We start from the raw sequence: 18,499 nt of genomic DNA, 5'->3' as shown, positions 1-18,499 counted from the left end.
AATGGGTTTGCTGTTTTGAAATACCTGGTTTGTGTGTGGTTTGGCTGCATTTAAATTTCCATTCTGTTGGTTCTTTGTGTTTGTATAACTGCATATTGTGCCTTTAAGTACCCCTCTGGCAATAAAAAACAAATTTATGTTTTGAATGCTAGCTTTGGCTCTATTATTTTGTTATGCCCAGATATAGTATTAGAATATAGTAATTACAATTAATTTTAGTATTCTGTTTTTAATATATTTCTGTGAATTTTTTTTATAACTTTCTATTTTTTTATATGTATGCTCACATAAATAGAGGCACAATATAATTTTTAGCTTGCCCAGTGTTTTCCAGTTCAGCAGTACTCCATTGTCTCCTCCTTACCTAGAAGATTGCGGCCTTCTGAGCTGCTCTCAGGCAAACCACCCTGCTATTAACTGGTCTAAATTAGCAGACTTATTTTAGCCATCTGATTTTAATTGTGGAGATCGTTAACTCATCAGGCTTTTAGTCCTACATTTTAAAAGCTCTCACAATGATTTACTTGTAAATAAAATAAAGGCTTTACATCATTTTTACCAGACCTATCACTGTCTGGAATACTTTTATAAGTCTCCTTTCTGTAAAGCTATGGGTAGCATGTAGAAGGTTAAGCAATATAAACTTCTAACAAGAAGTTGTGTTGTCTAGTTTCTATTCAGCTGAAATGACTCTGCAGCATGTGTTGTCTGTAGAACTTGCTCACATGGAGAATCCATACACTCTAGTATCTCTATTCTTGCTCCTCTTAACTTGTTTTATTTACATAACTTCCTTGGCATGCTCAAACTTAGGTGTCTAAGGTGGACCCATCAACTTATATTCAGGGCCGTCACCTTCAGTTATAACTGCTTTTTTTATATGAGCATGTGATTCTATAGGTATCTTTAAAAAGGTGAGTCAATAGAGCAAGTTATTCTGAATAAATGTATTCTGGGTAAACTTACATTACTTTTCCTATTCCCACCCAAAAGCAACAAGATAATTTCTAAATTACATTAAGTTTCATGTTTACAAATGTATAGCAAAGAGCAAACTAGACTTGGTTTACTGTTAAGAAGGAACTTAACCAAGCTTGAGAAGTTGGCAGACATAACTGAGTTCTGCAAAGACAAATGCAATGTGTGGTACCTTGGGTAGAACAAACCCCTGCATCAGGTACAGGATCTGACAGGTTATGTACCAGCTCTGCAGAAAATTTGGGTTTTTTCCAGGTACTGAGCTGAACGTGACTGCAATGCAAGTTGGGCTTTATTAATGAGAGCAGATTAAGGGAATAAATTATTTCTGTCTACTCAACACTTATGAGGCAGTGCTGTATCCCACTTTGGGGTTCCCCACGTAAAAAAGAGGTTATAAAACATAAGAGTCCAGAGAAAATGGTATAGGCTGGAACATACACTAGGAACAGGCTGAGAGATACAGTTTTGTTTACCCTGGAGGAAAACTGGGGAAAAGGGAGCAGGACGAGAATCTTAAATGCTATCTTCCACATGGGGGCATATGGAGAAGATTAAGCCAGATTTTCACAAATACACACAGTAAAATAACAAGAGGCAGCTAACATTTCCATGGCAACAAAGACAATTCCAGCTGGATGTAAAAGGATTTTTTCCACTGGTCAAGCACCTAGGATGACTTTTGAAATAAGACTCAACAGAACACCATGCAGCAGCTTTGTTGACATTGAAGTTAGAGAGCTCAGTTAAGCAAAAGTTGGACAATTGAGAACATGGAGAGGTCCCTTACAGCCTGAGTGATTTTATGATTCTAATTAAGATACAAGTAAGTTACATACAACATAGCATTTTAGATTTGATTTCTCCTCTAAAGATGGTGTTGGAAAATTTTCAAATTCATAACTGTCTTTCACTGAAACCCTGTTCTGAAGCTGTAATGTGAATTAGTGGAGTCACATGCAGAAATGTGGTGAAAAATTACACAGACAGTAAGTCAGAAAAAATTATGATTGACATCTCCATTTTATAAAATGGAAGTTGGAACACAGAGGAGATGACCAACACAAGAAAAGTCATAGAAATTTCTGATAGTGTCTTTACTGAAGAAAAGGCTGCAGTCTTTAGTCATTTGTGTATACCTGCGGTGGGTGGCTGAGTTTTGTGTACTCTGGCCAAAAATTGCCTCTTGCTTACTAGCAGGCAGTTTATGTGAGAGTGCTTCAGGGGCACAGGGAGGTAACGGCTTAGGTAAACATAAGGGAATTCGGCTAACAACTGGAGGTAGTGCTGTGGAGGAAGACATGCACATGGGCTGTACTGAAGAGTTTCTTGAGCTAACACTGGACATAATGGACACATATCCTGCAGTGGAAATGACAGGGGACTGATCCACAAGCCCTTGTGCTTCCATCCTCCTGTGTGATAGGAGAAATGGATGTGACCTTTGGGTTTCAGCTCAAGGTCATGCACTAGGTATGGTTCACAGTCGCCCTGCTCTACTCTAGCAATATCATATTGTGCAGGCTTTGGGACAAAAGGTTTTGTCTTTTTAGCAGTAAGATCTGGTTTTTTTCCAGATGTAGTCATTGAATCTGCATAGAAGTGCAAGGAGACTTTCATTGGCAAAGTTAAATTTGCTTGTATCCTGGACTTCTCATTGAGGTGTTTCATCAATGATTTTCAACTTTGATTTTTAAGTTACTTTTAATTCTTTGTGATGACTTCTTTTTTTAATTGAAAACAGTTTCCAGGTGGCAGTTAGATCTCCTGAGCACTGCCCGTCTCCCCTAAGCCTTGTGCACCACCTACTGGATTCTTTTTAATATCCTGACGAAGATTTAGCCTTTCACAGGTCCATGAAATACAGGATTTACTTGTTTCCAAAAGGAAAGTCACAACCCCATTACTTTGGTGAAAAAATATGTCTTAATTCATCACAAATATGGCTTAATTCGTGCCTTCTGTTCAACATCCAGTTGTATTTAGCAACATCATAAAGTGTTCTTACTTTAACATTTGGCATCAATAATCATAATTAATGGCATTCTGTTTGGCACAAAATATCTGAGGGAAACAGCCACTTATTTAATAATTAAAATGGGAGTTGTTATATGGTCTGCCTTCTGAGAGAAGTAAAACTTTAGGTTAAAATGAAATTTTAAAGACAATCTCATAGTACTTCTAAAACGAATTAGAAACACCACTTGGTCCAAAATTATCTCAGGTAATGTTTAAATGAGATCAAGCTATAGCCCAAGAGTATGTAGAAGCCCAGACAGTAAGGGGCTAATGTGTACGTCTCAAACACGAATAACCAGACAGCCATGGAGCCAGCCAAGGGGGTTTGTCCAAGAACAAGATTTGATTGGAGAAGAGGATCATGTGGAGGTAGAGCAGGGACAAACATCATTGTTCTAGTCCCTGGAGGGACAATAAACAAAAGACAGCATCAGTGAAGAAACAGGCACGAACTGTGAACCAAGGGCCAATCCAGCAGGAGGATATGAGACCACCCAAGACCCCTGTGACCCTCCAACCCATGTCCAGACAGGTCTGGAAGAACGGACTGCAAATGGTAACTAATTTGCATAGAAAGCAAGAAACCTGTCCTCAGGGCAGGCAAAACTGATCTGTAAAAAGGTACTCCCATCTAGCCCAGGCACGCACTCCCAGGACTCTGCACATCCCATCGGCCAGACAGATGATGTCTCTCTTTCTCTTCCCCTCTTTAATTCATCTCTTCCTTTCTTCTCTTCCTTCTGATCCTACCCCTTTACCCAAAAGCCACTGCTGGCTTACAGCGTAGGTCAGGGACTAACATACCAATTTCCATGCTAAGTGTGTAATTTACTAATAGAACTTTGTGGGGCCTCTGACTTTTGTCATTCCTTTCGACCACGAGCCATTTACAAATCTTGGGTGCTTCCTTCCCCATAGGGTGGGACAGACAAGAAACTGAGAAGAGCAGAACGAGACACAGCTCAGCATGAAAGCCATTGTCAAGTGCTGTTTATGAGGATGACGAGAATGAGAAGGCGGTAACAAGCAAAGATTGCACATAGGACAAAATGATGTCATGCTGCTTTAAGGCAGGCAAGATTTACTTAAGTAAAAGAAGTTTACATCCTTCAGGATGTCTGTGTCATGGCAATTAGCTAAAGCAGGATCCCAAAATCAACATACAATATCACTTCACACTGGTGACAGTGCCTAGGAACAGAGATGGAATTTCAAATAATGGGAAACATTTTATACCAATTTTATATATATATATATAGGTATGTTTTACATATAAAGATACAAGAAATTTTAATCTTATTGACACTGAACCATGCCATAAATCAAATCCCTCCTGATGGGAGAGAATTTTCTAGAAGTCCTTGCAAGGAGTTTCAAAGATAAACCGAGACTTTTCCTTGAGTTTCAATGCTTCCAGATAGTTGTTTATTAAGTCTTATCAGAGGAACAGAGCCACTAGCGTGACCCAGGTACAGCATAGAGCACAGAAAGCAGGACTGAAGTCTCTAATTAACACGATTTACACAGCCTTTTAAACATAATGTAACAATGGTTACTAAAAACATACATTATTTTCACTTTCCTACCAATTATTCAGTAACACGGGCAGGAACTGCAGAATTCTCTATCCAATCATTCCAAACTACTTTTACTGCAGAACATGGAGTAGTAGAAGAAGGAGAAGAAGGTTTAGAGAACAACAACAATCCTCCATTTTGATATTTTTTACTCTTATCTATTTACTACAAAGAGAAGCCCAAAACCTCTAAATTTTTCACCCTGTGACAATCTTACATAGTAATCTATCACCTAATTCACACCACTGTATTTTCTAGTTCCTGTCTGATCGTTGGTAATTTTTTCCAAGGTTGGAGGTCAAAACTGTTGTTCAGGGGGGTAAGAACCCTTAAAAACAGGCAGAGAAATATTCTCAGCACTCTGGGTTTCTACACTTATATTTAAAAAACTGTATTTATACTTTTCATATTTTATACTCCATCTGGTCCAGCGACGTCAACATATGAAACCTACTCTCACTGAATAAATGTCAGTGTATAACTACAAGAATTTTTTCCATTAAGAAACTTATAAGAAATGTTCCTTTAAAGAGTTTGCTTTGCAGTAAAAGTTCAAATTAGTAGTACTAAAATAGAATAAACCCACCAAAATACTACTGAAAGGAAACATTTAAAAAATAATTTAAATTAGCTGGGGAAATGAACAAAATTGGTTGCCTGAATTGTTTAATGTAAAGAACTTTAATTTCTATCAAGAATTAGCAGACATGCACATGCCTTGAGACTCATTTCGAGCAGTTTAACGGGAGCTATTATCAGTTAAGAAACACAACAAATCAACGTTTTTGTAACAATACAGACAACAACAGATGTTAGTACCATTGCAAAGAAGGCAAAGTTGTTTCATGATGGTAGTGTTGGTGGACACAGCAAGAAATCTTCCAAATTTAAAAAAACAAAGCCAGCACCACCAACAAAACCAAAATCAGTTCCAACAACCTGTCTATGGCTGACCAGGATGAAGGGCTGCTATTAGGAAACATGCATATATTTAATGTGATACCCTGCAAGACAGCCTATCCAATGTCCAGTGCCTGGATCCCTATTTTCCCCTGCTGCTGGAATCTGGACATGCAAGTCTGTGAAGATCACAGCTATACTTCATCTGCTGGGACAGTCCCATGTCATCATTCCCTTCCCACCCAATGCAGACCAACACATACTGGATCCCTTGACTAACTGAGATGAGATGTGCAGCCAGCTGAGTAACTATCCTGCAGACTCTATCATCTCCTGCATAGAGAGACACACCATCAGACCTTGTAGCCTCCCCAGCAGCTGTTACAGACTGCCTGGTCCCTTTGGTATGTGCTTCCAACTGTCTCAGAGACATACATGTATCTGGCCCAGTCTTATGAATGCTTTGCTAACTGATGCTAAAGCCCCTGCTTGCAGTCTAGGTTCAGCTCAGTATCTGCTGGCAGCCAAATGGTGCTAGACAAGCCCTCATCTGGCCCAGCTGCTGGCACCACAAGCACATGGGTTCCTGTCACCCACAGCCTCCACTCTAGTTACTGGCACCACAGGTAACACTGGCTATTGTGACCCACGGTATGACTCCAGCTGGTAGCAATTAGACTTCCATAAGCACATACGTACACAGAACAGATAATCCCCTCACCCAAGAAAACAGTTAGAAATTAAATGTAATAAGACAGGACAGCTGGCACTGAGGAGGTCCAGGGCATCACCAAATAACTGCATGGACCAGGGACTACCCCCTTATCCCTCTATTTTCCTGTGCTTGTTCCTCCCCAGACCACCTACATCCCTGCCTTTGGTTCCTTCCATATATATTCACTATTGCTGTGGAGAAGAGATCACTGAGAGGGGATCTAATGAATAATTATCAATAAGTACGTGAACTTTCAATGTGCTTGTGTTAGTTTACATTATTAGTAAATCAGTGCAGTGAGTTAAATAGAAAGCTGAGTAAATTAAAAAAAAGGCTAACTAGAAGACCAGGTTAAGTCCCCTGAAGACTCAGATTTGGCAGAGGTAGCCTTTGCCTCCACACTTTCCTCTGTGCAGTCCTGGTTGTGGTAGAACAGCTGACAGAAGCAGGAAAGATCAGCCTGCACAGCACATACGGACACGAGAGCAGGAGTGCATAGTTATTGCAACAGTAGCTACACAGACTGAAAACTAGCCCAAATAATTGTATTCCTGGAGTAAAGAGAACGCATCCTTGCAGAGGGGGGTTATTTTTCATTTTAAAGTCATGACGTGTAAGTGGTGTGTAGGGGTGAATGGGCATTTCTAGAGGCCCGACAGGAAAATAATAAAAAATCCCTAACTCTTTTGAAAATACAGATCTTTGTGTCTTACATTCTCATAGGGCAGAAGAGTACTATCTTCCCCTATCTTAAAGGCTTTTTGAATGGTAAAGAAAAATACTGATTTTTCTACAGGGTCTGCTTCACTATGTTTTTTACAGTTTTTCAGTAACCATACCTACTAAGAGTTAAAAGGAGTACAGGAGGGGGCAGTCCATGGTCTCGATGCAGGAAGAAAAGCTATATCAGGACACAGCTGTATTAGATTTCACTTAAAAGGCAGTTCTAAAGAAGGTTGTCTAGTGTGTGAGAACAAGGAATACCATTTCCAGTTTGAGAACAACTGGAGAAGAGACAGGGTAGCTGTAAACTGTTTAGTTATGTTTCCTTGCAGTTGCTCATCACTGGATTAGCAACTGACTGCTCATTTTGTTGATTAACAATTGATAAATTGTCAATTGACTGCTGCATTTCTAGAGCAGCACTGTGACTTGGTTTTTTATTGTCACATTATTAATTATGCTGTTACAATGTTCTGAATTAAATTAAATACTTCAGTCTTCCGCTTCTTGAATAAAATCATGGTATTTTTGCTACTGGAAAGCTGAGTAATATTGTTATTTATAAACAAAAGGTCCACATTTCCTTTTGGATGTAACATCATTAAAACAATGCTCTATGTAGCAAATTACTTTCCTTACAAGTAAAGTGTTTTCAACACCACTTAAAGAAGGTGAGAGCAGTAACTCAGGCTTTTGCACTGAGGATCAAGCTATCTTAGGTAGCTAGTCAAGAACAAATGGCTTAATCCCTGTCAGATCTCATTTGGTGGATCACCATTATCATGGCTATTCAAGCATCATATTAGAATTCTCAAAATATTAATGGTCAGCTTTAGTCATTATTCAAACTGTGAAAATAAATGGTAAAGAAGAAATAGATTCTGCTCAGAACCAGACAGCTGGATGTTCAGAGAGTATTTTGATGTAATTTATAAATTCATTAGCAATTAAATTAACATATAAACTGTAAAATAACTGTTGCTTACAAAGTTTATCAGCAAATACGATTTACTTCAATAAATCCCAGAACTGACATAGTAACACATTTATTGATCACTTTACCAACTAAAAATACAATTTTATACAGTCAGTCAACAGCAGTAACGTACTTTATGAGAAGCTATACTTTAAAGAAATGGTGTTTAAAATATGGATTTCACTATAACTTTTCAAGCCAAGCTTTTACAGTGCTAATCAAAACAACTGCTGCACTTGAACTTTTCCCCTAAAACATCAACAATAATGTTGCAGACAAAGTAGCTTTTCCATTGTTAATGTGGGTTTAGAATTTAACAAGACAACTTCAAAAGGCTTAAAACATCCATAACATTGTCATTACTTTAACATTCACACAGATAAAGTGATACATTTAATACTTTCTAGCATTAATAAACAGTGTAAAAATATATTGCATATATATATATATATATATATAAATTTGTTTCCTTTTCCTGAAAAAACCTAGTACAAACTAGTAGTATATGATTCCCCCCTTCAAGTTTCTTTTACTTGTTTTAAAGATTGAAGAGTAGTAGTTTTAAATTAACAGAAACAAAAGACATGGAAATAGAGAATCACTGTTGTGCTCCCCCACAACCTCTTGTCATGGTTACTAAGCCTATTAACCCCTTGGTAATGGTGGTTCTATTTTTGCTAACACCAGGTAGAATTTTGGAACAGGCTGCAGTGGGGATAAGATTTTGCCCAGCGTGCTTTGCACTGAATGGTGCCTGGCCCCCTTCATCAAGTGGTTAAAAATCTTTGCTTAGGACATGTTTATCTACTATAGTTAAGATTAAGAAATGCTACGCTCAAGTTGTTCATTTGCAATAATGAAGATTCAGTGTTAAATTGATGAGAAAAAGTAAACTTGTAAGGTTAAATGATCATGTAAAATTTTTACCATGTTGAAAATTTCACAGTGAACACAGTAGGCTAATACAGCTGCATGTTAATATTTGCAAAGCCTGCAATTAGAAATATTGCAGGTAATTATTAGCACACAGCACCTTCCTGGTTGATGAGAGACAAGTGAAAATAAGAACAAAAACTAGTAAGCTTCACTGGAAGTTTTTATCATGGTGTACAGTGCTCCAAGGAAGATTATGTCAAGACCTATCTCCATATCCCAGCTGCTTAACGATTAAATTTTAACTAGTGCTCTAGGTAATCATAGACAAAACAGTTTTGCCTCCACCCTTTATGATCAGGTCCTGACAGCATGCACATCCAGATTTGTGCAAACAAAGAATCAAAACATCTAATTGAATTAGAAATGGATGTTGGAACAGCATGGACTGATAAACAACCTAGCAAAGGAATAAAGCATAATGTGGATAAATAAATTGTTCATGACTGAAGAAAATCAATCTCATTCAAAAATTATACTTCTGTATAAATATATATTTCCCCTCTAATATTTAAATCTGTGAAACATAACACCTTGCTAAGAATAAACTTCAATATACTTATCCAACATTGACCATTTCTCTGCTTTACAGAATGTAAAGACATATTACTTTGTATTATAAGCATTATACAAAAAAATTTCCCTGCTGCAAGAATTTGCCAAAGCCGATATATTCTGAAGCCAGTACAAAGATTAAAAACAAACACACTTTTTTGCACCCTATAACTTGTTTTTGTCTATGATCTTACCTTTTCATACACTACAGTGCTAACAAAAGTAGTTTGCCAACACGATTTTACACAGGACATCAGTTTGTAGGTTAACTGACTTTACACAAAGCCTTTGTAAAGATCTATTACATATTTAGCATGAATATTACAGACATACACAGCATTTCAGTTGCATTAATAGAACCCTATTTAACAGAGCCCAGGCTGTATTATTTCACATTATTTAATTACTTTGTTTAAAAATAGCATTTGAGCAAATGTAAGCATACAGAAACTCATCTGATGTAAACTGGAACTTAAAATAATTTACCACTGTAGGGATTCAGACTGCCATCTTTTTTTATTTTGTTGCTGATCTATAATGTAGCTCCTGATCAAAATGCAAAGATGGATGAACTGAGTGTACTTTTAGGGCCACATTTTTAATTTACTTGACTGTAACTTTATTCATGTTTCTGATCTTTTCTGAAAAATATGCAAAGTAGTAGAAAAATTTTGCATGAAGATAACTGGAGGTAAGGGCAAATTATCATGAGCATTAAGACCTTTACAAATGTTGACATCAAAACTCACTTTGTACAGTGCCATAAGCTTTACAGTAACTCACAAAAAAGAGATGCTGTATAACTGTATTTGAAAATTAATTCATTGGCTATTTAGCTGCAATGGAATATGATAGTAGCTTAGCATTTTTTCCAAATCAGGTTAGTCAGTTCGGCATTTCAATGTCAATTTCTAAATGCAAGGTTTAAAGAGAAAAAAAAAAAAGCCTCTTCTGTAGTTTTGCCTTCATGTATATCTGTGCATGAATACAAAAGATAACTTCTTTTTTAAAAAATTGTTTCAGACTACCAGAACTGCAAATATCTGGAAGAATGCTCAGCAAAGAGGCTGGATTTTTCCCCTTTTTATTTATGATCAGGCTTACTCTTGCCAAAGTCTACCTTGAGTGGATGATCAATTAGTTTGAATGAAATAAGCCAATTCAAATATTTTCTGACAACAAAGCCAAGAGCTGTATCTTAAACTTGTGTTGAAATCCACCTTCTCCATAGGGTTTTTGAAGCAATATACCAAGGTTAATATACTGAAAAACATGAAAAAATACTGAATATATTAATAGATTTTTCTCCCTGCAAAAATAAATTACATGGACAACTAAGACGTGGAGGTTCTATCTGCAATATTCTTTTACTTCCAGAAGCATTACTCTTAGCTGGGACATCCTTCAAAGCATTGGTTTTGAATTTAATGAGCAAGCACAAAAGCAACTACAGGTTTCTTAGTAGTTCTAGGATTCTGAAGACTTAAAAAGAACAACCCTGACCATCACTTCCAGCTCATATTAAGTAAGCCAAATGGGCACTTTGGGGTTGCACAAAATGAGCAACTGACTGTTTAAATGATATTTTATGGGCGAACACTCCAAATACAGGAGGTACACATATCAATTTGAGGTACTCCAGACTTTTAAGAATTTCACACAAGTTTAAGAGCTGTCATTATGCTTCTGGTACTTAATTTTATAAAGGTCCAAGCAAGACTTGACTCCATAAGCAACGTATGACACTCCTGTTTCCTGTTCCCAACTCATTATACCACAGCTTTATACTTACTAATGGATGATGAACAACTGTTTACACTGTTTACACAGTCAGTGTCAGCTTGCTTCACAAAGCTGGGGCAAAGGAAAATATAGGGCCCATGGAGAGTATAGTTTTAAATGGTTTCTTGAGAGCACTCAGAGGAAAGCTTGCTTTTACCCTAACTCTCTCTCTCCTACTTCCTTACCATGGAGAAACTTCCCTTGTCACACCAAGTCTATGTTAGAATTGCTGAAGTGATTTCTCTCAGAACAGGGTAGACAGGTAAAACTGTAAAGGCCTCCTTAGATTGTTACCTTTGTGCTATGAAGGGAGAATGACAGTGTCCCCAGCTGGCCAAGCTGAACAGCACTGGCTGCAGAACTAGAGCTTGGCCTTCATAAGATTCAAGGTTTTCATCAATATTTATACAGTTTAATCACTTAAGCTGGATCCAAAGAGTATGTGTACACACACACAAACCTACACAAGTCTTGTGCATTACATTACTTAATACCAACTAAGTGACAAGCCAAGAACATAATATTCACACTACAAACAACGTACACAAAGGTGTCGTTATTTTGGCACACACGCAAGGCTGACAGTCAGTTAAGAGGACACATACCAGTGCAACATGTTACATTTGCTCTATCATGAAGGTAAAAGGTTTGCTCTTGGCCAGTGCAAACAGAGAATTCTTATTCACAGATGACAGGCATGTGCCCCCAGAATACATGCATCACTGAAGGCAAGGTTATGTTTTGACTGTCATACATGCAGGCACAAAGAATTGAAATTCATTTTATAACTATGAAAAGCCTTACAGAAAAAACCTATCAATTACAACTTTAAAGTTTTGGTTTTGGAGGAATATACATGAGGATTTTCTCTACAGATGGTTACAGATGGCTGGGATACCTATCACTTGCAAGCCAACGCATAGTAGTCATTTGCCTTTTTGTTCTGCCTAATTCCAGCTACCATAAATAATATTAATCGAGATAACAGAAGTGAAGATACGGATGTCTGAAATGGTAATGTGTGAAGAAAGCTTTTTGTAATGCTCAAAAATTGTCAGACGAAATTTTAATTTAGGTAAGGTCAGTAACACACATACTTCAAAGTATCTTTGAAAGACAATCTCTGTGCTGATGAAACACACAAGCTGTGACATGTGAGTAGTTTGGAAATCTCCCTTTCCCTCCCCTAAATGAAAAGGAGGTAAGAAGTATTATAGGTTTAAAAAAAAGGGGGCTAAATTCTGGCTACAGCCTAATATTCAACATTTCCCTTGGGATTCCAAATATTCGATTACAATTAATGACAACTGTTCATATAGGACTCATGAAACTATGTGTGTGTTGAATGTCTGCTTCTCAGTAATACTGTTGTGATAGCTTTGATAACCACGAAGAGCAGGACAACCATTTTTGGTTTTAATATTTCCATAATGATGGTTGCAAAACTTTCAACTAAAGCTCATGGAGTGACTAAAGGGAATTAGTAAGCAAGCACTTGTAAGAAAATCCCTTTTGACTGCTGTGTATTTTACTTAAAAACTAAGTTATTTTTAGAAAATTATTTGTAAGGACTATTTATTTGCCTCAGTAACGATTTTTATTTCTTGTTCTTGTAAAGGTTTTGATGGTCAGGTTAAGCTTCTGTAGACATACTGGTAAGGATTGTGTACTGCCACAGCATTTAAATAAAATTTGAGTTTGTTCTTTAAGGCGGTTATTTCTAAAAGCCATCTGAACTTTCTGAGCACATTTCTTTTGGTAGCATCTTCTGTAATAATGAAAGCAAAGATAATTAGGAACAACAGGGTTTTATAGAAGATGTCACATAACACAGTGCTATGTAGTGTAAGATGCTGAAAATCAGGCTGGAAATTTAGATAGAATGAATTGAGATGCCCCTGAAAAAGAGAGGACAGTAAACCTTATTAGGTTCCCATGTCCTTACTTCAGGCATGAATTTAGTTACAGTCTGCAGCATGGTGCATCGGAAGAGAATATGCTCTACAACACTCTAAGGGCTGAAAATGGGGCACCTCCTGCACCTCCTCAGCTATCCCTTCCTGTCATCTTTGAGGTATAAGCTGTACTTACTGTCCTGAGAGTTGAGGGAATAGCAGAATAAGAAAATGTACTTTGCCTCATTCCCAAGCAGGCCTGGAACTTAAGAGCTAATAATCAAGCAAGTATTTAGACTTTTAATTTCCTACCAATATTAGTGGAATAGTAAGAGTTAAGTAGGTAGTGAACCCCTAATACACAGCTGCATAAGATGCTTTTATTCATAGCCATTATCTTTCACACCAAGCATAGTAAAAGAGAAAAACCTTTACTAAGTACTATCTTCCCAGCCACAACTTTCCTTTGTAACTGTCATATCAGAATGACTTCTTTTCATGCACCACTTTGAGGTTTAAAACTATCAGACTGTAGAAACAAAGAAGAAACAAAGGAGTGTGTTCCTCAAAATACTGCCATCTGAACCATCTTCTCAGATTCCGATCCCAAGCTTAACCATGCCATTGAAAGAATTTCAAAGTTTGCATCAAGTCCATATAAAGTGCTTTTGGTTCATGGCAGGGATTTTATACTGCACAAGCAGTGCAAAGTAAACTCTGGCAGAACCTCAGCTCATTCCATCAGCCTCTTATAACAGAATAGAGTAGCTCAATTTCTAGCCAGTGCCAGCTTGGATCTGTCCGCGCTCTCAATTCCCTTGCATGCCTCCTGTCTTGTGAGTGTGCTGATCTCGCTCACTTTGAACAACTTCAAACCTAATTATACCTTAAAATCTTCCTAACCAATCACTCCTCCTGTATGGAAACATTCTGGCATTACTGACACTCTGTATTTGGGTACCTGAGAAAGCCTGTCCGTTGTGCACCTAAGACCTGATGTGCCAGACACGGCAGACAGCTAGCAATAAACAGCCAGGTCAAAAGTGTGCCGGCAGGACTCTGCAGTAGACTGGACTTCACCTTTTAGTGAGGCTTGTCCATTACCAGTGAGTTATTAGTCAAGTCTTAAAGTCAAAAGGAAAAACAGGGACACTGATTTTGCCTGTAACTTACTGAACGATTCATGAGGGTTGGAGGCTCAGCTTTTTTATTCATAAAAAACCAGGACTATCCTGGAGCCATCTTCAGGTGCACAGGCACCAGTAATGAAGAAGGTTCTTTAGATTTAGACAGTTTACTCCCATGCCAGAATAATTTAGCCGCTGTTGGTGTCAAGTATCCTATTTTCTGCTTTGGAGTGTGACAGGTCCCCATTGGCTGCACAGGAGTGGATAACCCTTCATTCTTCAAGAACACTGGGTAACTCTTGGAAAGGGTTCACAATGAACATTTTGCATCCTGAGCATCTTTACACACATCTAAAATCTACCCAGGTAACCAAAGCCATCCGTGCGAAAAGCCATTTAAATCTTTACGACAGTGTGTGCTGAGTTTCGTCAAACTTCCCTCCCCCTTAAAAACAAACACCAAAATAAACTATAAACAAACAAAAGGATGTCCAAGTCCACAAGGAAGCCCTTGACTTTCGTTTGGCATTGTTTTGGTTTTAGGCTGATGTATGGGCTCAAAGGGTCACTGAGGGCAAAGTTACAAGACAGGATACCACACAATGTCAGTAGAACAAAACATGAACAGTTTAAGGGCTGAAAAACAGTGCTCCCTTTTCCATACATTGGCCAAATTGAGACTATTCACCTGCATGGCACATAACAGCACACACTGCTCACCTACATTTTATGTACTCTGGGAATGCTGATAGGGGTGGGGGGAGAGCAATACATCTATTAAGCTTTATTCAGAGTTGAATGTGAAAATCAGTGCACAAGCTCTTTTTGAAAGAAAGCAAGGAAGAACTGCAAAGAGCTGGTTTTGAATACTGAACATCCTATCTTTCATAACTTTAGAGAATCAGAATAATACATCAGGGTACTTGTTCAGCTCTTGCAGAAAATTAGAATGGCCTTTTCTCTCCTTTTCAACCCATACTTTAAAAAAAGTTATTTTTATTCCAATTAATTTCTTTTGGCATTCTGGACCCCAGCTAGGTCACACTCAGCTGTCTGTACCTTAAACCTGTGGGACTGGTTCTCCTGGTAACAGTGGAAAGCCATTCCCAGAAATACTATTACTCCCAAGTCTGGCAGCAAGAGTGAACAGAGAATCAAAGCCCTTGGCTTCAAATGAATCTAACATAAAATGTAGCCCAGTTATAATGGTTTAAGGGTTTTTTGTGGGTAAATGCACCTAATTACATAGATATTAATTGTAAATGTCCTTACTCCAAGGGGCCATAAGCTTTCCTTACGTATGTTAGAGCTTAAAGGGACTACGTGCCAACACATGTGCAAAGTAACGTTCATTTAATAGCAATCTGATTGGCAGTGTTCAGTCATAAACAATATTTTAAAGCATTATTAGCTTAATGCTCCCTTCACTTCCAATGCGAGGCAGTGCAAACTTGAAAACAGACTGTGAAAATCCTTTGCTAGACTTTCTTAGTAATGTCTTGTTCTTTACCTCTCAGGTTAGTACAATAGCGCCATCCAAATCCAGCCAGTCAGAACCGTGCTACAGTACACACAATAACAAGCACAAAGTATAGACAGGAGGGAAGTTAAGGGCTGGTATTTTCCAACTCTTTCTGTTGACATAAAATACTTTAGGAGCCTATACTGTCCTAGAAATAGCTTTTTTTTCAGTTTTTCCATGAGTGGTATATGACAATCACAGGCTAGCACCTAGTATATTACTACCATTTACTTCCCAATAGTATATTGTTGAATGGTTTAAGAAAAGTGCCAGATCCCATATAAGACATTTAAAGAAAAACCCCAAAACAGTAGTCAAATAAAACTGCATTAAGTAATGGGATATTCTTCAGAAAGACTGCTACAAAAGATCCTCTTCTCAAGAGGTTCTCTTTGACATAATCAGGGCAACTGAACATTAGGAATGTTTGAGATATTTTGCTTGAATTGACAAAGTGTGGTATAACTGCTCTTGACTTTGGCTTTGCTGTTTTTTCGTTTGGGTTTTTTCTTCTAAAGCTCAACAAAATGATATATTTTTTTTATACCTACATATTTATTTATTTTTGCCAATATATGCATGAGGAATGTAATGAAGTGGCATTGTGCTGCATGTAGCTCAGCAGATGTTGAAATCAGTTCCAGTTCCTGAAGACAACTTCTTGACAACATAGTCTCAACATTCACAAAAACCGAAACATGTGGGATTCATAACGTCATCCTTACAAATATATACTCTATCCCCCTCTGTGTTGTAAACCCTCAGCCTTACTTGTTTCCTTGTACTTTATGATCGTATGTGCCTGCATGCTTATAACCAGATACATATCCTGAGTTATCCACCAGATCTTCTCGGCCAGCTCTGCCTTTTCCTTTCCCACTGGCATCAAACCTCTCTTTGTGAGAACCTGTGAATTTTGAAGTGTCTGTAAGGCGTGAAACAGTTGGAGATGCAACGGTTTTCTATTGGAAGAAAGAAAAGAAACAAAACAAAAAGACACATCAGAAATCAGTTACTCTTAATACAGATACTTTTACATGCTACCAAGATTTAAATCTTTGCTAATGACAAAGACTATGCAAATACCTACTCATTTCCAGGATAAAAAAGATGTGTGTTTCTTGCCATTACATACAGTGATAATAATAATATAGCAGAAAAGGAAATAGCGCAAATTACGTCAAAACCTTTTGGAAGAGACCTTCAGTATGAGATACTTCTGATTAATAATCAAGTTCTAAGTACCAAAGATACAAAGAAGTCATATCCTGATTCCACATTTTGAACCATGTTCAAAATCCATTATGTCACCATCAAAGCATAAAAGCCTGGCTCCACCAATATAGAAAAAGTATTCCAATACAACTAGAATTCATTTCTTCGAAAGACAATTTTATTCTAAACTCTAGGATTCATGAGTGAAGTAACCAACTGCAAGGACTGAAAGTGACTTCTAATGTCAGCAAAGTAGCAGTCTATGAAATGGCATTGAGCAAACACTTTCCTTCCACTGAGTTATATCAAGCTCCTCAAAAATCAGTTTTGTTGTCATCAAGACAAAGAAAATTTGACTACACAAACAGAAAAAAAATGTATTTCACAACAACATAGAAGCATGCTAACTTGTGTGCTTGGACTAGGAGCAGCCTCTTTGATCCTTAAATCTGTATTTTAAAATCAGGGGAAGAAAAAACACACAAGACTTTTGAGCTAAAATGAATAAAGACTGCTAAAATCTGGGCATCTTTTTTATGTGCACCACCTGTCACTGTCTGAAAGAAAATGACCCCTGGAGCATTCTTTCCTCAAAACAGCATTGCTAAACGCTCTTTAGGGACTTCTGCCTTGTAGACTTAAGAATACAATTTGCAGAAGTGGTTATTTTTCTATACTGAACAAATAGATATCAAGACAATGCTTAGGAAGAAGTATTGGTCTAATATATACAGTTTACTTGTTCAAAATGACCTGGTAGCACCTTATAACCAGGAAAATTCCAAATGCAAGACAAGGGCAGTATTCAATATGGAATTAATTAAACTTAAAACATACTTACTTTCCTTGCACTTAAAAACCACTACCTTACAGAAAAACAGTTTTATCTAGATGTGCATACACTCTCTACTGTCACATCCACAGAGAACTCTCAGAAACTCTAGCTGACTGCCTTTTCCTTTACCAAATTCATTCTCAGGACGCGCTTCTATTCTGAGAATTTGTAATGGTAAACTTAATCACTATTTGAAAAAGAAAGACTACAGGTTCTGCTCCTCTGTTTCGAAGGTGTGGCATGAAATATATGAAATTTTCCTCAATACATAAACTACAATAAAAATACATGAGAATTTTTGTACAGTAACATATTTAGTAACATACATACTAAAACTTGTGTGAGTGGATGGAAATGCACACATGTTAACATGAAAGAAGAAACAGTAAAATGAGGATTAATAGAATGGCTCATGTCAATAATGAAGGATATTCCCAGAAAACTATTCCCAGCAGTAAACTTGAGAAATCTGGTGTTTATATCAAGACACCTGCATTCTGGTAAGAACACAACACAGATGACTTATCAGAAAATCAAGTTGGATCTTTACAACAAGATGATAGCAGCATGCCACACAAGCCCTTCCTTTTCCTACTAGTCTGTAGGGAAAACAGCAACATGTTTCAAACCAACAAGAAAACTGAGGATGGGCAACAGCTTGGTAGGTTAAAAAATATGACCTTTTTATCCCAAAAAAACAAACAAAACCTAAAACCCCAGCACAACGAACATACAAAACCAGAGCAA

General features: G+C 37.5%; 1 protein-coding gene across 3 annotated transcripts in view; it reads right to left on the bottom strand.

Moving 5' to 3' along the window:
• The window catches only part of LOC121672012 (tubulin polymerization promoting protein), an 86,717-nt gene that overhangs the window by 15,373 nt on the left and 52,845 nt on the right, over window positions 1-18,499 (bottom strand). For all 3 annotated transcript variants that reach the window (XR_006018722.1, XM_042044400.1, XM_042044398.1), the window contains exon 4: window positions 16,474-16,664. Coding sequence is in view for 2 of the 3 variants with exons in the window: in XM_042044400.1 (XP_041900334.1) it covers window positions 16,474-16,664 (191 nt within the window). In the remaining variant the exon portion in view is untranslated. The remainder of the gene's footprint in view (window positions 1-16,473; window positions 16,665-18,499) is intronic.

This window comes from Corvus kubaryi, unplaced genomic scaffold (assembly GCF_017639235.1).
Source record: "Corvus kubaryi isolate FWS band 111438036 unplaced genomic scaffold, C.kubaryi_AGA036_p1.0 37398, whole genome shotgun sequence".
NCBI lineage: Eukaryota > Metazoa > Chordata > Aves > Passeriformes > Corvidae > Corvus > Corvus kubaryi.
The sequence above is the reverse complement of the archived record's forward strand: the minus strand, read 5'-3'. Positions and strand labels throughout refer to the sequence as shown.